The 20361-nt window shown below is 29.4% G+C and overlaps 1 protein-coding gene across 2 annotated transcripts; it reads left to right on the top strand.

The window, feature by feature from the left end:
* Positions 1-15217: 15217 nt before the first annotated feature.
* On the top strand, positions 15218-19584 carry LOC105145324 (uncharacterized). Of its 2 annotated transcripts, none has more exons than XM_087415241.1 (4): positions 15218-15624; positions 17615-17699; positions 18242-18413; positions 18589-19584. In XM_087415241.1, the coding sequence occupies exons 1-4, from the start codon at positions 15292-15294 to the stop codon at positions 18725-18727; spliced, it is 729 nt and encodes a 242-aa protein (XP_087271367.1). In that variant the 5' UTR covers positions 15218-15291; the 3' UTR covers positions 18728-19584. The 2 variants fall into 2 exon arrangements, with proteins under 2 accessions (XP_087271367.1, XP_011053097.1); XM_011054795.2 differs by lacking the exon at positions 15218-15624 and adding an exon at positions 16261-16804.
* Positions 19585-20361: the final 777 nt, after the last annotated feature.

Below are 20361 nucleotides of genomic sequence, written 5' to 3'. Positions count from 1 at the left end.
CGAGAATTTAAGGCAGGAAGACATTCGCTTGAAGACGAAAGTGGGAGAGGCAGACCCTCCCTTATCACGGATGAGTTGACGACAAAAATTGAAAATGCGATTCGCAATGATCGTCGTTTAACTTTAGATGAACTCCACAACCTTTTTCCAAAGATATCCCGAAGTCTTATCCATGAGATCGTTTCAGAAAAACTCGAATTTCGCAAGGTTTGCGCCCGTTGGGTTCCCAGAGAACTGACTCCTCTACACAAGGCCACACGAGTGACTGCAGGTAAAGAATTTTTGGACCGTTACAGAGATGAGGGAAATGAGGGAAATGAGGGAAGTTCAGACAGCTGTATAGTAACTAACTGGACTAAAGAACTGGCGGGAAGTTTCTATGCAGAAGGGATTTCGAAGCTTGTTTCCAGATATACAAAATGTATTGAGATTGACGGGAATTATGTAGAAAAAGACTAGAAGTTGTCAAGTATTATCCATGTAAATTTTAGATTTTTTCAATAAAAACTTTATTTGTAAAAAAAAAACGGAACTTATTTTCTGAATACCCCTCGTACTTTGATAAATCAATCGAATTTAGCAATTTCGAAATTTACTTGAAGACCGAATTTCTCTCTTTTTATTAAATTCAATTTATACTACAACTCCATTTCTCAAATTTAATTTTCTTCGAGAGACTAGCCAAAGATGCATTAAAAAACTTAGAATATTATACTATACTGCACGACTGAATTAATATCCTTATTTCCTTCCTTATTCCCAACGATATTAATTATTTTTGTATTTTAATTTTTCGATTTTAGCTTCAACCTTTCCTAATTTGTTTATTCTTTTAATTTACTTATTCTTGCGATATGTCAGCGTATACAGAATAAGTAAAAGGGCGCGGCGAAATATCTCGAAAACAAAACATTTTTGGGAATAATAATTCAGACAAAAGTTGTCTTGAATAGAGTTTAAAAAGATCTATTTATTGATTACATCTGTTTGACTTGGCAGACATCGCCAAGATTACATCGATTTTTTTAAATGGGATCCCAGTGAAAATTTTTCTCAGAATTTTTTATACAAGTGAATTCTGAAATATTTTGAAATTTCACATTCCATAATTTTTAGATTCTATAGCATTTCATCAGAAGTTATACTTACAAAAAATCTTAGAAATCTTACAATATTTTATAATTAACATTCATAACAAAAATTCTGAGAAAAGATGTAGATTTTCTGAGAAATGTTCCAATTCATATAAAAAATGCGAGAAAATTATAAAATTATATAGAAATTCTGAAAAATTATATGAAAAATTTTGAGAAAAATGTTCACCAGGGGATACCTTGTTTTTGGTTCCAGAGCTTTTTGATTCTAATAGTTGATGTCAAGAGCTTTTCGCAACAATACAATAAAGTTCATTTTCATTACGTAGGGGAAACTGGAGATCGGAGCTAGTAGATTATAGGAGTAGATAGACTAATCGGGACTACGTTATTAAAAGGGGAAAAAGAACACGCAAGACAAGCGTAAATAATTGTGTTCAGCAAAAAAAGCAGCTTTGCAACTGTTGTGAAATTCTTTAATATGATTGGTCTTTCTCTTAGTTTGTCACTGAATTTAAATATATTAATCAATTATATTCAAGAATTTTACAACAGTTGCAAAGCTGCTTTTTCTGCTGAACACAGCTATACATCGGAGCACGCAACACTCAATAGCTACTGTCACGCCACTCAGTCTGCTGTGATATTTCCGTATGGATGTATCTGTGACAGAGGTTAGGTTATAATTAAACAAAATTGTACATGTAAGTAAACGTTTTTATTCTTAAAATTTTGTTTTGCAATCACACATAGTATCTGAGATATTTGATTTTTGTTCAGATAGTAAGTTTAATGAAGTCCAACAGATTATTTTTGTTTATCTGCTTTGTTATCGTATACTGTTATTTTTAGAAAATTAATGGATGGGGCTAGTAGACTAACCTCGGGATGGAGCTATATGACTTATTTAATGACGACTTTTATAATACCTACTTTCTAAATTTCTTGAAATCTCACTTTAAAAGAGTGAAAATACAGCTACTTTTGAAAAAGAGTGAAAACATTTCACTTTTTAAGAAATAATGGCATTATTTACTTCTTTAAACAGATCTATCTCAGTAATAAATGTTCAGTTTTTTCCTTTCACGTCCAATCTTGATGAAACTAGGTTCATTTGACGTGTTTTTGCACGAAACGAACAAAAAACGTTACTCTGCCTCGCGAAGCAAGATATTAAAGTTGTTAGGTTAGAAAATCTCATTCACTGCGGTTTTATTCCAAAAAGGGAATGAAATGTTTCATTCCTTTTTAACATGAGATTTCACTCTTTTTCAAGAAGTAAAATATTTTCACTCTTTTCTAAAAATAGCTGTATTTTCACTCTCTTTGAGATGGCACTCAAAAGAATTTAGAGAGTATTTTATTTTTATTTTAAATACACACATTACAGACCTTTTTTTTTTAATACATCTAATGCAATAATTTTTATAATTTAATGAATTTTAATTATAAAATGGAATAATTAAATTATACGTATAGTATTATTATAAATATTATGTAATGTTAATTTAATTACAGAAAATCATGAGGACGTACAAGAGAAAGACAAATAAGGGAAATATTCCGAAGAGCATTATAGAATTTGCATGTAAAGAAGTAATTTTAGAAGGAAAAAGTGTTCGTTCTTCAGCAGCGAAATATAAAATCTCATTTAAAACTTTGCACCGATATGTTAATAAATTAAAAGCTGCAGGAAAAGACGTTAGTCAAATATCGAATATTCAATTTACTCATGTAGGTTACGGCAAAAATCACCAAATTTTTCATAATACAGAAGAAATTGCTTTAGTGGAATATATTAAAAGAATAGCAGATATTTATTATGGTATAACACCCAAAGAAGTAAGGAAATTGGCTTATCAATTTGCAATGAAAAACGGAACTAAAGTACGAGTTTCTTGGAATGAAAATAAAATGGCAGGTGAAGATTGGTTCAGAAATTTCTTTAAACGCAATAACAGTTTGCCAATAAGATTTAAAGCTACAAGTCTCTCTAGAGCGATGTCATTTAACAAACATAATGTTAATTTATTCTTCACAAATTTGAAAACAATCTGTAATTGTCTAAAAGTGAAGCCATCTAATATCTGGAATATGGATGAGATAGGGATTAGTACTGTTCACACTCCTGATCGTGTAATTGCACGTCGTGAGATGAAACAACTAAGAAAGATAATTTCATCCGAAACAGAAACTCTCGTTACCATGGCAGTTGCAGTTTCAGCTATCGGAAATATGATCCCACCATTTTTTATATTTCCAAGAGCCCATTACAAAGATCATTTTATACAAGAAGGCCCTCTTGGATCTGCAGGTGATGTCAATCCATTAGGTTGGATGGAAGAAGAACATTTTATAAAATATTGTCAACACTTTGTTCGTCATGTTAGACCATCTAAAGAGAAGCCTGTTCTTCTTTTACTTGACAACCATGAATCTCACCTTTCTATTGAGGCACTGGATTATTTGAAAGAGAATGGAATCATAGTTTTATCGTTCCCTTATCATTGCAGTCATAAGTTGCAGCCGCTAGATAGATCTGTATATGAACCTTTGAAAAATCACATCAACACAGCATGTGACAATTGGCTAGTTAGTAATCCAGGAAAATCTTTATCTATATATCACATTTCCGAAATAATAAAAACTGCATTACCTCTGGCAACAACTTCAATAAATATTCAAGCAGGTTTCCGCGTTTCAGGAATATCTCCTTTAAATGAAAATATATTTCCTGATATTGAATTCTTAGGATCTAATGTGATCGATAGAGAAGATACTTCTATTGTTATCAAAGCTGAGAACGATGAACTTCTTTCTGTCCAGGAAAATGTCGATCTTTCAGCTGCCCAGGAAAATGTCGATTTTTTATCTCTCAAGAAAAATATCAGTCCATCTTCGATATATCAGGATATAAGACATCTGCCAAAAGTGGAACCGTATCAAGAAAAAAAAAGAACTTGTAAACGAACTAATGCAATATATACAGACTCGCTAGAAAAAGATGCTCTCATGAAGCAAAAGCTAGATTATTCAAGAAAAGGTAGAATCAACAAGGAAAAAACGGAAATCGAACAAAAAAGCAAGACAATAAGAAAAAGTAAGGAAAATCCAAGTAAAAGAAAACATTCTTTGGTTGAAAAAGTCATAAGGGAGGAGAATTTTAATAAAATAAATTCTTCATCCTTGAATGAGAGATAATGAAATGTATTCCGTTCGTGCAAAAAGTTAGTTATCAATTTCCTCTTATTATTAAAATATTAGGTAGTCAAATGTGTATATATATATATATACACACACACACACACACACACACACATTTGACTATCTAATATTTTTCGCGGATACTTTTTAGATGATCCAATAACATACAAGGTGTGGCTATTAAATAACGAGACTGACGTTGCTACAGAAGTAGTACGCATGCGCCAAACGCCAGCGATCGACAGCTGTTTAGGATGAAGTCTTCTCTTTCGAATGCAGTATTTCTCGCTTCTGTAAACAAATCTGTATAGCCTTCTTTCGCATTAGAGTTGTTTTTTTGTTTCGCCGGAAAAATGATAAGTGTAACAATAGAGCAACGAATTGTTGTGAAATTTGACGTGAAACTTGGAAAAACCGCTACTGAAACTTATAATTTATTGAAAGAAGAGTATGGCCATGAATTTATCGCGTGCACGTGTTTTTGAGTGGTTTAAGCGTTTCCAAGACAGCCGAGAAGACGTCGAAGATGATTCACGCCCGGGTCGCCCTTCCACGTCAAAAACTGATGACAATATCGAAACAATCGGTAATCTGATTCGATCCGACCGTCGGTTAAGTATTCGTGCGATTGATGAAACTGTAGGATGTGGATGGATTGACAAAGAATGTGTACGGCAAATTTTACATAACAATTTTAACATGAAAAAAGTGTGTGCCAAAATGGTACCTAAAATTCTCACGTTTGAACAACAAGAAGCTCGCAAAAATCTTTGTACTGACACTTTGAATGTCATTGAAAATGGCCCAAACTTATTGGAAAGGATAATAACATGTGACGAATCGTGGTTTTTTACTTATGATCCCGAAACGAAGCGCCAATCCATGCACTGGAAGAGTCCAACTTCACCGAGAGCCAAAAAAGCTCGAATGAGCAAATCAAAATTCAAAGCAATGATGATTGTTTTTTTCGATATTCATGGGATTGTATACCTTCACTGGGTTCCTGAAGATCAAACTATTAATCAACATTACTACCTTCACGTTCTTGCTGAACTCCGTGAAAGAATAAGGAAAAAACGACCCGAATTGTGGAAAGACAAGTCATGGATTCTCCACCAAGACAATGCGCCGGCTCATTCCACATTGTCTGTTAAGAGGTTTCTAGCCAAGTATAGCATCTCAGTGTTAGACCATCCGCCTTATTCGCCGGATCTTGCACCGTGCGACTTCTATCTGTTTCCTAAGGTGAAATCTGCATTAAAAGGAACAAGATTTGAGTCCGTTGAAGCTGTGAAAGAGAAAGCGGCACGCGTCCTGAAGGAGCTGACAGAAGAAGACTTTCAGCACTGTTTCAAACAATGGAAGATTCGCATGGAGCGTTGTAGGGATAGAGGAGGGGTGTATATTGAAGGTGATAATAAGTAAATATATATGAAATCAAAATAAAATGTTTTATAGCGTCAGTCTCGTTATTTAATAGCCACACTTCGTATAGTAACGCCAAATATAGGGTAAAATTCATTTTTTCGATAAGTCTTAATTTCATCTGTAAAAATTCGAAACTGAAAAATAAATCTATTAGCTTCGCTATTTATAAGATCCAGTTATAAGACTTGAAAATGAACTTTATTGTAGTGTTTTAAAAAGTTCTTAACATCATAAATTCTGGAATCAAAAATAAGTTGTCCCAATTTAAAAAAATCAATGTGGCATTGATCTTGGCGACACCATCCAAGATCATACAGATGTGATCAGTAAATAGATCTTTTTAAATCTTACAACTTTTGTCTGAAGCGTTTTTTCCAAAAATGCTTTGTTTTCGAGATATTTCACCGGTAGGGAGACTTTTCAGTCACCCTATTTAAATTAATTCTCATGTTTTCTTCTCAGTAACATTATTATTTTTGTCTTGTATAGGTAAGAACAATATAAATTCTGATAAGGATGTTAAAGTTAAAAGAGATTCGTATGCTGATGAAACGATGAAAGATGACAGCAGAGTACAGGGATTCAAAAGAGAATTGGAAGCAGATAAGATCCTTGGCTCGGCAGATGACAATGGAAAGCTAATGTATTTGATGCAATGGTAAGTAATACGTCCTAATAGTTATTGCGTTTAATATCATCACATGCCTTGATGATTGAATTGATAAGATCGATGTCTATATGGAGGAAAATCAAAATTCAAATCCTAGCAGAAATGGTATTTTTCACAATAAATTCTTTATACTATTTAAAGATAAATTAATTCGCATTAGTATGAAATTGCATGTCGATATAATTTGTAATATTACGTAGAGCCTCAATCTACTAGTATGTGTCAAGACCTGCAGATAATCAGCGCACAATTTGCTTGAACTGGAAATTGTAAAAATTTACACAAAAATAATTACACATCAAGACTCGTCTTGATTGAATGTGACTCTCTTTACTCATTTGTATTGATACATCTATTTCTAATGTCAAATGCATATTTAGGAAATACAAATAAAGAATTCAAATTAATGCGAATTTAAAACCGATTGAAGCTGAATGATGAATAAGAATAATTTTGTTTGTGCAGGAAAGGAACAGATGCAGTTGACATGGTGTCTGCCAGTGAAGCCAATGCCAAGTGCCCTCAAATTGTTATTCGATTTTATGAGGAGAGAATAACTTGGAAAAGAGCAAAAGTAAAATCGTAATGAGCTTTCTGGAAAGTCAAACTTCATATTTTTTGAAAAATTGACTTTTATTGTGACTATGTATACGGTTAAAGTCTCATTACAAATGTTTTGAATTTGATTGATTATTAGAAGAAAGAATTTTACTAATGATTAAAGAAAAAAATGTCTGTAGAGGACACATCTTTCTCGCCGCAGTTTTTATATGTTTTTATATATGCAATTATTTTGCATGAAATATAGATTGGAAACAAAAGATAATTCAAAATTAATACTTTAAAAAAAAAATCCATGCTGAGATGAAAATAGTAATAAACATACCTTCAATATCTGTATATTAATGTTATCGCTGATTTCAAATATGCATTCATATAATTGACCAATTTTCAATGGCCGATCCAAAATGGCGGTCAAAATGACTATCAGACATATTTTGATAATTATGAAATATAATTCTTAATATTCTTAATTCTTTGTATTCTTAATATTCTTAATATTTTAAATAAATTTTTAATATTTTTATGTATAAAATTTTACACATACATGCACATAGATATGTGCATGTATGTAAGCCAGAGTTAATTTTTTTTCAATTTAGCTGCTATATTGAATTCATTATTTTAATTTTTTAAACTTTGATAAGAATCTAAAGAAAACCTAAGATTTTTAATCAGCGACCTCAAAAATCCCTATGTACTAAAATTCAGCTAAATACGTTCAGTAAAAAAATTTGCGCAACAAAATGGATTAATTTAAGATTAATATTACAAAGTCAATTTCCTACGACTTAAGACCTTACGACTTCTATTGTAGAAGTCCGCATAACACATTTGTAATATCACATTGATCGTATACTCTTTATAATGTATGTTGTAAATATCCTTGAAGTGTGATTATTCTATTTTATTCTAAACAAAATAAATGTCCCGATTGGACTTGAAATGACGTTTATTATTTATTTTAGAGAATTATATTTCATGAGAATTATATTTGTTTATATCGTGAAAACTAACATAGTTATAATTTTAAAACATATAAAAAGAAGAGCATAAGAAATCACAGCACAAGTTATAGTTTATGATATTTAATTATTATTACATTAATTAAAACATTAAATTGTGGTTTCGGCCACAATCTGGCCATCTTCAGTAATTCAATAATATTCTTCAAACGCAGAGTTACATCTAGTTGACATTAAATTCAACCGTCGTGTGTTGCAATTAAATAAACGTGTTCTTTTCTATGTGAAGATGCTTCATACAATAATGTTACAACGCCAATTGTCATATCACGAAAAGTGTAGAACAAGAATTTCCAGATTCTAATTTAAAATAAATTTGTATATCATTAATATCTTCTAGTCGGAATATAAAGGAATAGAATCGTTACCTGTTTTACAGCAAAAAATCTAAACGATGAATCTCAAGTACCTCCTTTGCACAATTAGATTTTTGTCGTGACATTATGTGTTGTTATTTGTCATATCATGTATTTTACCACTATTTATATAATTATGAGTCGAGAAAGTTACAAAGATAAAATGTATGAGATTCTCAATGATCAGACTACATATAATTTAATAAAGATCCTACTAATAAAATAACTAATGATCAGACTACATACAATTTAATAAATAAAGATCCTACTAATAAAATAACTGTGAAAATTGGTAATTTATTAAAAAATTGGAAAAACAAGGGGTACAGTGATTTAAATTTATACAAAAAATTGTACGTGTCGGACGGCGAACTTCCGAGTTCTTATGAACTGCCAAAAATTCATAAGGAAGGTTATCCTCTAAGATTAATTGTTAGTTGTATTAACAGTGCTTTTTATCCACTGGCTACCTTCTTAAAAGAAATCATTGACAATAATAATATAAAAAATTTTAGTTATGTAAAAACAGTTTCGATTTAGTAAATAAACTCAATGGTAAGGTAATCGATAAAAATTTTAGTATTATATCATTTGACGTGGTCCCATATACACGAACATTTCGACTGAATTAGTATTAAAAAGCATTGAACGTAGGTGGAATTTTATGAAAATAAGACTTCGATTCCTTTGCATGAGTTTATTATAGCAATTATGATTATAATTAATTTCACATTTTTTAAATTTGATAAAAAAATATTTAAACAGATTTTTGGCATGCCAATGGGCTCTCCTTTGTCCCCTATATTAGCGAATATAGTTTTACAAGATTTAGAACAAGAAATTATTACCGCGAATAATATTTCATCTTTTTATTTTCGTTATGTGGATGACATTGTGTTAACTGTACATAAAGGAAAGGTTGAAGGAGTTCTAGAATTGTTTAACTCATCATGAAAGGCTTAGATTTACTGTTGATTTTGGCGATGAAAACGGCACAAATTTTCTAGATGTTAAATTAATGAGACAAGAAGGAAATATCATCTTTGATATTTATAATATAAAAAACCTATCAATTCTGGGAGATATTTAAACTATTTTTCGAATCATTCGTTAGTACATAAAAGGGGAGTAATCATTGGGCAATTTGATAGAATTTTACTTTTATCCTATCCTAAATTTCATGAAAAAAGCATCTCGGATTTAATTCACACGCTTTTAAGTAATGGTTATCCTCTAAAATTCATTTTCAACAAATAGAATAAAAACATTGGAAAGTAGAACTAATTTAAATCAAAATCGCGAAGAAATTAATAATGAATGTGATTCTAATGTTAATTCAAAGAAAAAATTTTTCACGATACCATACTTGGGCAAAGTATCTGAAAAATTCAAAAAACTTTCACATGTTCATGGTTTTAATATAGCTTTTAAACCTATGAATAAAATGAATACATTTATAAAGACGGGAAAGAATTCTTTGCCTAAGGATGACCATTGTGGAGTAATCTATAAAATTATTTGTTTAAACTGTGAATCATCTTATGTTAGCCAAACTAAAAGGAAATTAAAAACTTGTATAAAAGAACATAAGGCTGACATAAGAAAATCCTCTTTCGAAATTTCAGTGGTTTCACGTCACCGTTTAAATGAGATGCATGAATTGGATTGGGATAACATAAGAATTTTAGATACAGAACAATCATTAATGAAAAGAAGAATTTCGGAAATGATACATATAAAAAGCCAAACAAGAGGTATCAATAAGCAAAGTGACACGGAAGGTGCCTGATATTTATCTTCCTCTTCTTAAGAAAGATCTCTCTTTCTTTTAATAAATAATTCTAGAATTTTCTAAACTGTTGACTCATATATATAAATAGTGGTAAAATACAAGATATGACAAATAACAACACACAATGTCACGACAAAATTCTAATTGTGCAAAGGAGGTACTTGAGATACATCGTTTAGTTTTTTTGCTGTAAAACAGATAACGATTCTATTCCTTTATATTCTGACTAGAAGATATTAATGATATACAAATTTATTTTAAATTAGAATCTGGAAATTCTTGTTCTACACTTTTCGTGATATGACAATTGGCGTTGTAACATTATTGTATGAAAGCATCTTCACAGAAAAGAACACGTTTATTTAATTGCAACACACGACGGTTGAATTTAATGTCAACTAGATAACTCTGCGTTTGAAGAATATTATTGAATTACTGAAGATGGCCAGATTGTGGCCGAAACGTTTAATGTTTTAATTAATGTAATAATAATTAAATATCACAAACTATAACTTGTGCTGTGGTTTCTTATGCTTTTCTTTTTATATGTTTATATTTGTTTCTTTTATTTACACATTTATATTGTTTTTTTATTCGTAGTACGTATTTCTTAACACGTATTTTTAATTTTTATTATTGAATCATATTACATGATGTATTTCAAAATAAATGTGTTCTTTTTTTATTGTTTATTTAATCTCTGTCAATCTCATAATAATCTACTTGCCGTGTGGGTAGTGTTTCTATACATGAGATCTATAAAGATATATTTTGTCTATCTAACCTGTATCTGAAGTACATTCAAATTCGATTATTTGTATTTGTATCTAGATAAAAAAAAAACAGCATCTAAACTGATTTTCAGATGCATTTTCCAGATACATTTTCTTAGCATAATCATAATTCCATTGTATGTGTGATTGTTGATTGATTCCATTCTGCAGAAAAAAAAACAGCTTTGCTGCAAAATTCTATAACATGATTGGTTTTTCCCTTCAAGCAAACGAAAATAGGTTGAAATGGATTGGAAATTTTCAATCTATCCGAATTTGTATTTTAAATCCATAAAAATGAATTAGATTCCATATAAAAAAAATGTTATACATGTAAAAGTTTTAATAAATTAAATTAGTAATTAAATGAAATTCTACAGTTATTATTTTAAAACTTTTATATAAAAAATATATAGCTATATAATAAAGGAAACGTGTCAAATATAAAATAAACATAAAAGCAATTAATAATTTATTCATTAAAAATAAGGAATTTACATATGTAACATTTATTGTATATATTTATTCATGATATATTTTTACGGTATAACTTTTTTTTAACTCAGTTGAATTAAAACGAAAAATTTCTTATAACACAACAAACGAGAATGGATTAAAATGGATTAAAATTTTTTAATGCGTACTTTAAATCCATGAAAATAGATTGAATGGATTGAAATGGATTGGATCGGAGCTGACACTACTTTAATTTTCGAAAAAAAAAAAAAAAATTCATCTTCAAGGATTACAAATTTTATTCCTAAGATGTTTATAATAATTATACCTGAAATTAACTGAATTGAATCTTCTACATTATCTGCTACACCACTTCTTCATCAATTGGTAAATGTGTTATTCATTTTTTATTTCAATTACAACTAGCTAAACTATTAATGAAATTATATAAATATGATAAAAATATCATCATTTAACAAATATAATAAAGTATAAACAATTTACATTACATTATGAGACAACATTGGACAAGTCGGATAATCTAATCTCGTTTGGCCGATATCATGCGCCGTGATTAGTTTAATATTCGGGCTCGTTCGACTTAATTTGCGAGTGTTCACATCGATCATTCATTTTACTTCTAATCAAAAAGAAACAAATGAATATAGCTCAATTATTTTTACGTTACAATTTTTTTGAACATAGTTGGATTAAAACGAAATTTTCCTACTTATAATTTTAAATAATTTAAGTAACATTTATGGTCCATTTTTAAATAAAAACTTTTTTTATTCAATTAGATTGAAATATTGCATTTCATATTCAGAATATTGAATTGAACAGTATTCACATTGCACAGAAATTGCTGATATTATTTTTGAATTTAACTGAATTAAAAAAACCGTACTTTCTATTCACAAGTCTGAATTGAGTAGTATTCATGATGCACAGAAAATGCTAATATTATTTTTGAAAAGGCATAGAAATATCTATGTAATTCTTATAAATGAATAAAAATGCATTCAAGATTGAAAAGGCATAGATATTTGTTTTATGCAATTCCTATAAATGAATAAAAATGCATTCAGGATTGAAAAGGATTCATTTTAACATTCATGAATATTATTTTTATTCGTATTTCTGAAAATTTGAATCCATTTTAATCCATTTCAATCCATTCTTGTTTGCTGGGAATTTATCATTCTAAATAAAATAGCACTCATAATGCATTTTTAAATGAAACAATAAATTTTCTACTCACAATTTTGAATACTATTTATGGCCCATTAAAAGAAAAATTTTTTATTCAATTTTTTTTTATTCAATTGGATTAAAAAACTGCATTTCCTATTCAGAATTTTGAATTTAGCAGTATTCACAATGCACATAAATGGCTAATATTTTTAGATTCAATTGGATAAAAAAATGCATTTCCTATCCAGAATTTTAAGTTAAGCATCAGTATTCACGATGCACGCAAAATATTATATTATTTTTAGATTGAAAACTATAGAAATATACTTCATGCCATTCTTACAAATGAATAAGAATGCAGTCAAGATTGAAAAGGAATAGATATTGTTTCATGCAATTCCTATAAATGAATAAAAATGCATTCAAGATTGGAAAGAATTCATTTTAACATTCATAAATCCGTATTTCTGAAAATCTGAATCCATTTCAATCCATTCATTTTTGCTGAGTTAGTTCCTCACTGGATCTAAATGATCTAAATGCAAATCAGTCATATTAAAGAATTTTATAGTTACATAGTTGCTTTTTCTGTTGTACGCAAGTAATCTTAGATTGTGAAATTTCTAATACATATATGTGTAAATTACATTGGAAACACATGGCCGGTATTCATAGTCGCCCAGCAAACGAGAATAGATTGAAATGAATTGAAATGGATTCAGATTTTCAGAAATATTGATTCACGAATGTTAAAATGAATGCTTTTCAATCCTGAATGCATTTTTATTCATTTATAGAAATTACATGGAGCATAATTCTATGCCTTTTAATCTAAAAATAATATAATAGCTTTTTCTGTGCATTGTGAATATTTAATTCAAAATTTTGAATAAAGAAATGCAGTTTTTCAATCCAATTGCATCCAATTGAATCTAATTGAATCCAATTGAATCCAATTAAATCCAAAAAAAGTATTCGCTGTTTAAAATATGCATTCGGATAGAAAAAAATTTCAATTCATTTTAATCTTTTCAATTTTAATTTTTGCTGGGTGGCCTCGAGAGATTGATGAAACACTTCTGAAAGATTTCATGTGCAAAAATTCATCCGCAAATATTATTAAATCCGCCGCCACTTTGCACAAATCCGTTTCCATTGTACAAAATTATCTGACGAAGCTGGCTAAATAGTTACGGTGACCATATTTTCTTAGAGGAAATAAAAGACCTGAAAATTTTAGTACTCTATTTCTAAATATTTCCAAACTAGTTTGTGACTGTCAGAAGTCTGCGCATTAATTTCTGAAATTTTCTTGCCCAATATAATTGAGATAATTCCCAAGTAAAGCATGAGTTATAAATAACATCAAAATAACATCGAAATAACTATAAATTTGGTTATTAAAAGTCACTTCAATTATATTGGGTCATCTAAAAAGTATCCGTGGTTTTTTGTCACTAGATGTGTGTTGATGGTCATATATCTAGTGACAAAGTACCGCGGATACTTTTTAGATGACCCAATATTATTCATGATTAATTTTGATGTCACTTTGATGTAGCGTTGGGCACAATCGATTAATTTATTAGTTAATTGAAATAATTGACTAAAAATTCAAAATATACATATATAATCATGATTAGTGTAATCAATTAATCAAATCAATTGTCAAACAATTTTATATGATTAATCGATTACGTCCCAGTTTGACTAAAGTAATTAAATTGATTAAAAATGATATATGATCACGGTTAATTTAATGAATTATTAAATCAAATAAAATACAATTGGTTAAAAAAATAATAATCATTAATTTTCAATCATTCTTAAAAAATTCGTAATTTTTGCGATCTATAATATTATAGAACGTGTTTATCATATCGAAAAGTTATTCAAATCACTATTGGTCGATAAATTATTTTATGTTTTTATAAAAAGAGATTGCACATAATAATAAAATATAATTTTCTTTTATAGTAATAGATTAATTTTATTTATAAACTGAAACATTATAACACTAATACTAATAGAAAACTAATATATTTTTGGCAATAATATCAAAAGTAATATTATGCATATATCTGTTTTAGTAAGGAGAAATGTTAAATAATTAATTAAGTAGATTTAATCTGTGCTTAATTAAACACAAATGATTAATAAATAATGATTAATTTTTTAATTTGCAGCAGATAATTTCAATTAATCAATTGAATTAAAAACAGTAATGACTTGTTTTAATCGATTAAAACTGCAGATTAAAAATTTTTTAATTGATTAACACCTAAGATTTATTTGAAGGCAACTAAAAAATTTTAATCATTTACTATAATCAAGAATTAAACTTTTAATCATTAATCTATTGAATAAATTGATTAAATTTTTCCCACCACTGCTTTGGCGTTATTGTGATTTTGTCAGTTGTTTCCATAAACATTTATATTCATATTAGTACATTTGAGGGGGTATGTATAAATATATCATAAAATATTGCATCCTTGATTTACATAAAAGGTTTAAAACGAATTTTCCAAATAATCTAATACACAGTGCGACAAATATGTTCCCGGACACGAACCACATCTCAGCAACCAGTGGCGACATCTGTGCGTTCAAACATGTATTTTAAAGGTTGAACATTTTATTATCATCTGTCAAAGTTTCATTCATTTTGGTTGACATATAACGAAGATATAACAGTTTATGTTAAACAAGATTTTGGTCGAGGTAGAAATTTTAATATGGAACAAAGAGCAGTGATTAAATTTAACGCAAAACTTGGTAAAAGTGCATCAGAAACATTCCGATCGATGCAACAAATTTACGGTAGTCAATGTCTAGGTCGTACAACTGTTTTTGAGTGGCATAAGCGTTTTTTGGAAGGCAGAGAGACCCTTGAAGATGACAAAAAATCAGGACGGCCAATTTTGGTTCGAACACCCGAAATGATCGAAAAAGTACGTGATTTTGTCGCAAATGATCGCAATGCATCACTAAAAATGATGCAGGAGGCTTTAAATATCAGTAGAGAAACGATTCGAACCATATTACATGAAGATTTGGGTAAAACGAAGGTTTGTGCGAAGTTTGTTCCACACACATTAAGAACACTTCATTGATTGTCCGTCAATGTTTGGCTCGAAATCGTGTCTTTGTGTTAAACCATCCACCGTATTCACCTGATTTGGCCCCCTGCGACTTCTCATTATTCCCAAAATTGAAATTGAAATTGAAAGGACGTTTTTTTGATGACATTCCGACCATCCAATCAGCTTCTACACAGGCACTAGAGGCAATTCCGCAAACTGAGCTAGAACATGCATTTGAATCACTATTGAATATTTGTTGTTTCAATTATGATTTCAGGCCCTGTCCGGGAACATATTTGTCGCACTGTGTATATGGAAGATTTCTCTTATAATCTTATATTGTAATTTGTCATTCTAATAACATTTTTCTTTAAATGAGCAATCCTATAAATTCAGCCGAAAACTGGATGATATATTAAATTTTCTAAAAAATTTCTTGGTCGATTTTTTTTAAATTTTCGAGCTTTAATATACAATTTAATATAATTATTTACAAAGTCTGCCCCAAAAGTATCCTCTGCCTATATCTTTATATTCTCCTTGTTATCCTCTCTCTTTCTATTGTGGAAAAGATACAAGAGTTCAGTCACACTAGAGTATTTTGGGGTGTGGACCTTGAGAAGTACTCCCACCAAGCGGCACGACCAAATAGTTGTTCAGTCGGCAACAGTTCGCAGTTGTGCGAGTGTCAGAAGCTTCGATTGCCCATTTCACAATGACTGAGCGGATGGAGCAGAAAGTTTACATTAAATCTTGCCAAAAACTTGGCCATACATGTTCAGCGACAATCGACATTATGCGTAAAATCTATGGTAACAACTCTATGAGTGAAACACAAATAAAATGGTGGTTTAATCGATTCAGAAGTGGCCGTGTCTCAGTGGACAGTCATCGTCGAGTAGGTAGACCATCAACGTCGAGAACAGCGGCGAACATAGAACGTGTGCGAGTCGCAATCAAGGAAAATCGTTGTTTGACTGTCAGACAATTAGTAGAGAACCTTGGAATTCCAAAAACTACTCTTTCTCGAATTTTAGTTGAAGATCTTGGAATAACTCGCGTGTGTCCAAAAAAATCCGTTCCAGAAGTGCTGAAGCAAAATGAAAAGGATTTTCAAAACGAAGTTACCAAAGACGCCTTGGAATCCAACCAAAAAGATTCTGAGGTGCATAAAAGAGTTAATACAAAAATCTTATCTGAAATTTGACGTTGAAGAAATCAAACTGGATGCGAAGTGGGAGCTGTTAGTTATCACAAAAAAATGATTTCCAGAACTATTTACAGAAGTGGGTGGATCCCAAGGTTATTGCTCCGAAAAGAGATTACATTGAAGATGACATTGTCATATCATTCCTTAGTAACACTTTTTCATGATATAGACAGAGGCCTGGAATACTTTTGGGACAGACTTCGTACAGTTTTTTTTATTAAAGAAAATTGATTGTTTATTAAATTATTATTTCTACTGCGATGAAACCCGGTATGTTGTGGTTTTATCGCTAAAACCTCCAAATTTGAATTTGATTGAATAATTAGTTCTTGAGATATACTGTTCAACTTTGAAAACGTCGTTTCAAGAAAAAAGCATTTAAAGTTTGCAAAATGATTTTAATGATTCAAACAAATTTATTATTCCAATTTATATTTATTTGGTTACACAAAGATCATACAGTAAGCGTTCCATTTGCTCGTACATACAGCTCTCCTATCGCATATGTCACCTAATTCATAAGTAGACATTAGATTTTTATGCAGATATCTTGTGCAGATATGCACAAAATACGCAAATATGCACAATATGCACAAATAAATATACATTTTTAGAATGCTTTTTTAATGAGACTTTCTATTTTTATGTTATTTTCCAATCTGCTTTCTAAAAAAGTATAAAATTGCATAAGAATCTGATGTCTATTCATAAGATTGCCTCCTTATTTTCGATCTTATATTAATAATTTTGATTTTAATTTCTTAGTGCCACACTGCAAGCTGTGAACCTCCAGTAGAGTGCTCGGGAACCACCATCCACAGTTCGTGTAATGGAGCTCCTTCATCTCCAAGTAATTATTTCTTTGCTTTCATTTCTTCTCTTCCGTTGATTCGGTTTCTTCTCTTAAACCAAGATCAATCTCAAGGATCTGTTTAGAGATCTTTCGAATGACCAAAAATGATTGAAAAGCTAGATGTTAAATTTGTTGTTTTAATTATTTGCACTTAAAAATCTATTATAAATAAATAACTGATTAGTGCTGAATGATAATTTTGCGTCAATTACAAATTATAACTTTATTTTTGCTAATTATCAATTATTATAATAAATTTTAACTGAAATAATTCTAATTTTCTTTTAAGTTCTATTTATACTACAAATCTAACATTTATCAACTTTAGTTTTTACTATAACTAGCTTAAGTTACACTAAAAAAAACTTAGAATATATTCCCAATATTATTTTGATGTCGTATGTTTTCGAACTTAGTTTCAATCTTCCTTAATTTATTCGTTCTCTTTATTCACATATGTTTAAGATAAAGAAAGATAAATTAATTCTTATGTTTTCTTCTTTATTCTCAGTAATATTAATTATTTTTATGTCATACAGACCAAACTGAGATAAATTCTTGTGAGGATATTGAAATTAAAACAGATGTGTATGCTGATGAGACGATGATAGATGACAGCAGAGTACAGGGATTCAAAAGAGAATTGGAAGCAGATAAGATTCTTGGACTCTCAGCGGACGACAATGGAAAATTAATGTATTTGATACAATGGTACGTAATATGTCCTACTATCGCGATTAATATCATCACATATCGAATTGGTAAGATGCCTCCACAGAATAAGGAAAAGTTCAGATCCCGGTGATATTTTAAAGAATTCAAGTTAATATGAATAATTTAAAAATGATTGAAGCTGACTAATGAATAAGAATAATTGTTTGTGCAGGAAAGGAACAGATGCAGTTGACATGGTGTCTGCCAGTGAAACCAATGTCAAGTGTCCTCAAATTGTTATCCGATTTTATGAGGACAGAATAACGTGGAAAAGAACAAAAAGTAAAACCGTAGTAGATGAGTTTTCTTGAAAAAGTCAGGTTCTGCATTTTTTTACCTTTATTGTAATTTATAGGTGCGATTAAAGTTTTATTACAAATGCCTTAAAGCATTTAATTGAAGATATAATTTTATTAATTAACTGATAAAAAAATGTTTCGATGCATTTATAGTATCACGTTAACCATGCCTGTATGAAAAGTATTTTCGATGTGATTGTTTTATTTTATTTTAAACACATATATGTTTCTTTTTTAATATTATTCATATAATTCCTTTTAATATTGATGAATTCGACTTTAGCAGTATGTCTAGTCTTTCTGCTGCATGTTTTGTATTCTTTGTTTTTATATTTCTGTGTTTCTTTTTCTTATCTGCAATCTGAGACATTAAATAAAAAAAAATATAATTTCATAAAGTTCTATTTGATTATCTTGAATGTGTACTCGCTTATCGAAATGTTTTGAAGGAAATTATTTTTTAATAAAAGAAAATGTAATATACGAAATAATTTAAAATTTAAAATGATAATTGGATAATTTACATTTTTGCTTCGTATACATTAAGTGTAGAAAGGGGTGTATAACATACGATTGACAACATATTTGTATACATACTCGCAGAATTAGGATTAGTAAAGATGTTGTTTTAAAATTAAATTAAGTTAAAATTAATAACTTATAAAATGAATTGGAGGACTTATTTTGTAACTTTTTAACAACTGTAACTGTTTCAGTCATTAAGAGTTGTGTGTGCGGAGAACAAGCTTAGTTGTGTATTAAAAGATTTTGTGTATTAAAATATTTAGTACAACGCTCCTTCTTTTTCTATAATTTTGTAAATTTATATTTTCATGCATAAAATATACATATATACTCTGAAAGGAAAATCATCGCTCCCGTTTTTTCCTTTCAAATTTTTTTATGTTTACTTAAAAAGAATAAAAAAAAGGTATAAATTTTTAATCAAGAATTCTTTGTAATTTAAGTTATATAAGAGAATAATTTATGTTTTATTATTAATTAAAACTGAAAACATACAAGGATAAGCAAAGAATTAGATTGATGTTATCATTTTCTAACTTACCTATATAAAAAAACTTTGAAATAAAAAAAAGGAAATAGAACTTGAGCAAAATCAAGCAATAAGATCAAGCCGAATGATGCATTTTCATAATAGGGAAAGATGTACCTTTGATCAATTTTGACATTTTTTCTTGTGCAAGTTATATTTTGATATCTGAAAATTCAAAAATTCTAAAATATTCTTTCAAGTATTGATACTAACATATATTTTTTTGAAGATTTAAATTATTATCTTTTGTACATTTTTTTTTAACATTAGACAGAAAATTGAATTTTTATCAAAGGTAAATACCCATGTTGTATCAGCTCTGACAAGGGAGTGTTGTACCTTCAACCAATGTATGAAAGGTGTGTATAAAGATAAGATATTCAAAAGTTTAATTTTATTTATATTTTTATATTTTTAATGTTTTTTTATATCATATATAACTTTATATATAAAATATGTAAAAATATGTGGGAATCTGAACATAGCTTAGGATAGGAGCGGGGAGACAAGATATTGCGCAACCGTCTCGAAAAGAGATACCGAATCAAAATTTATTGGTTTATTGCAAACTTTACTAAAACTATAATATAAT

The sequence above is a fragment of the Acromyrmex echinatior genome, chromosome 17 (genome assembly GCF_024713525.1).
Source record: "Acromyrmex echinatior isolate Ae372 chromosome 17, ASM2471352v2, whole genome shotgun sequence".
Classification (NCBI taxonomy): Eukaryota; Metazoa; Arthropoda; class Insecta; order Hymenoptera; family Formicidae; genus Acromyrmex; species Acromyrmex echinatior.
This window is presented reverse-complemented; position numbering and strand designations above follow the sequence as displayed.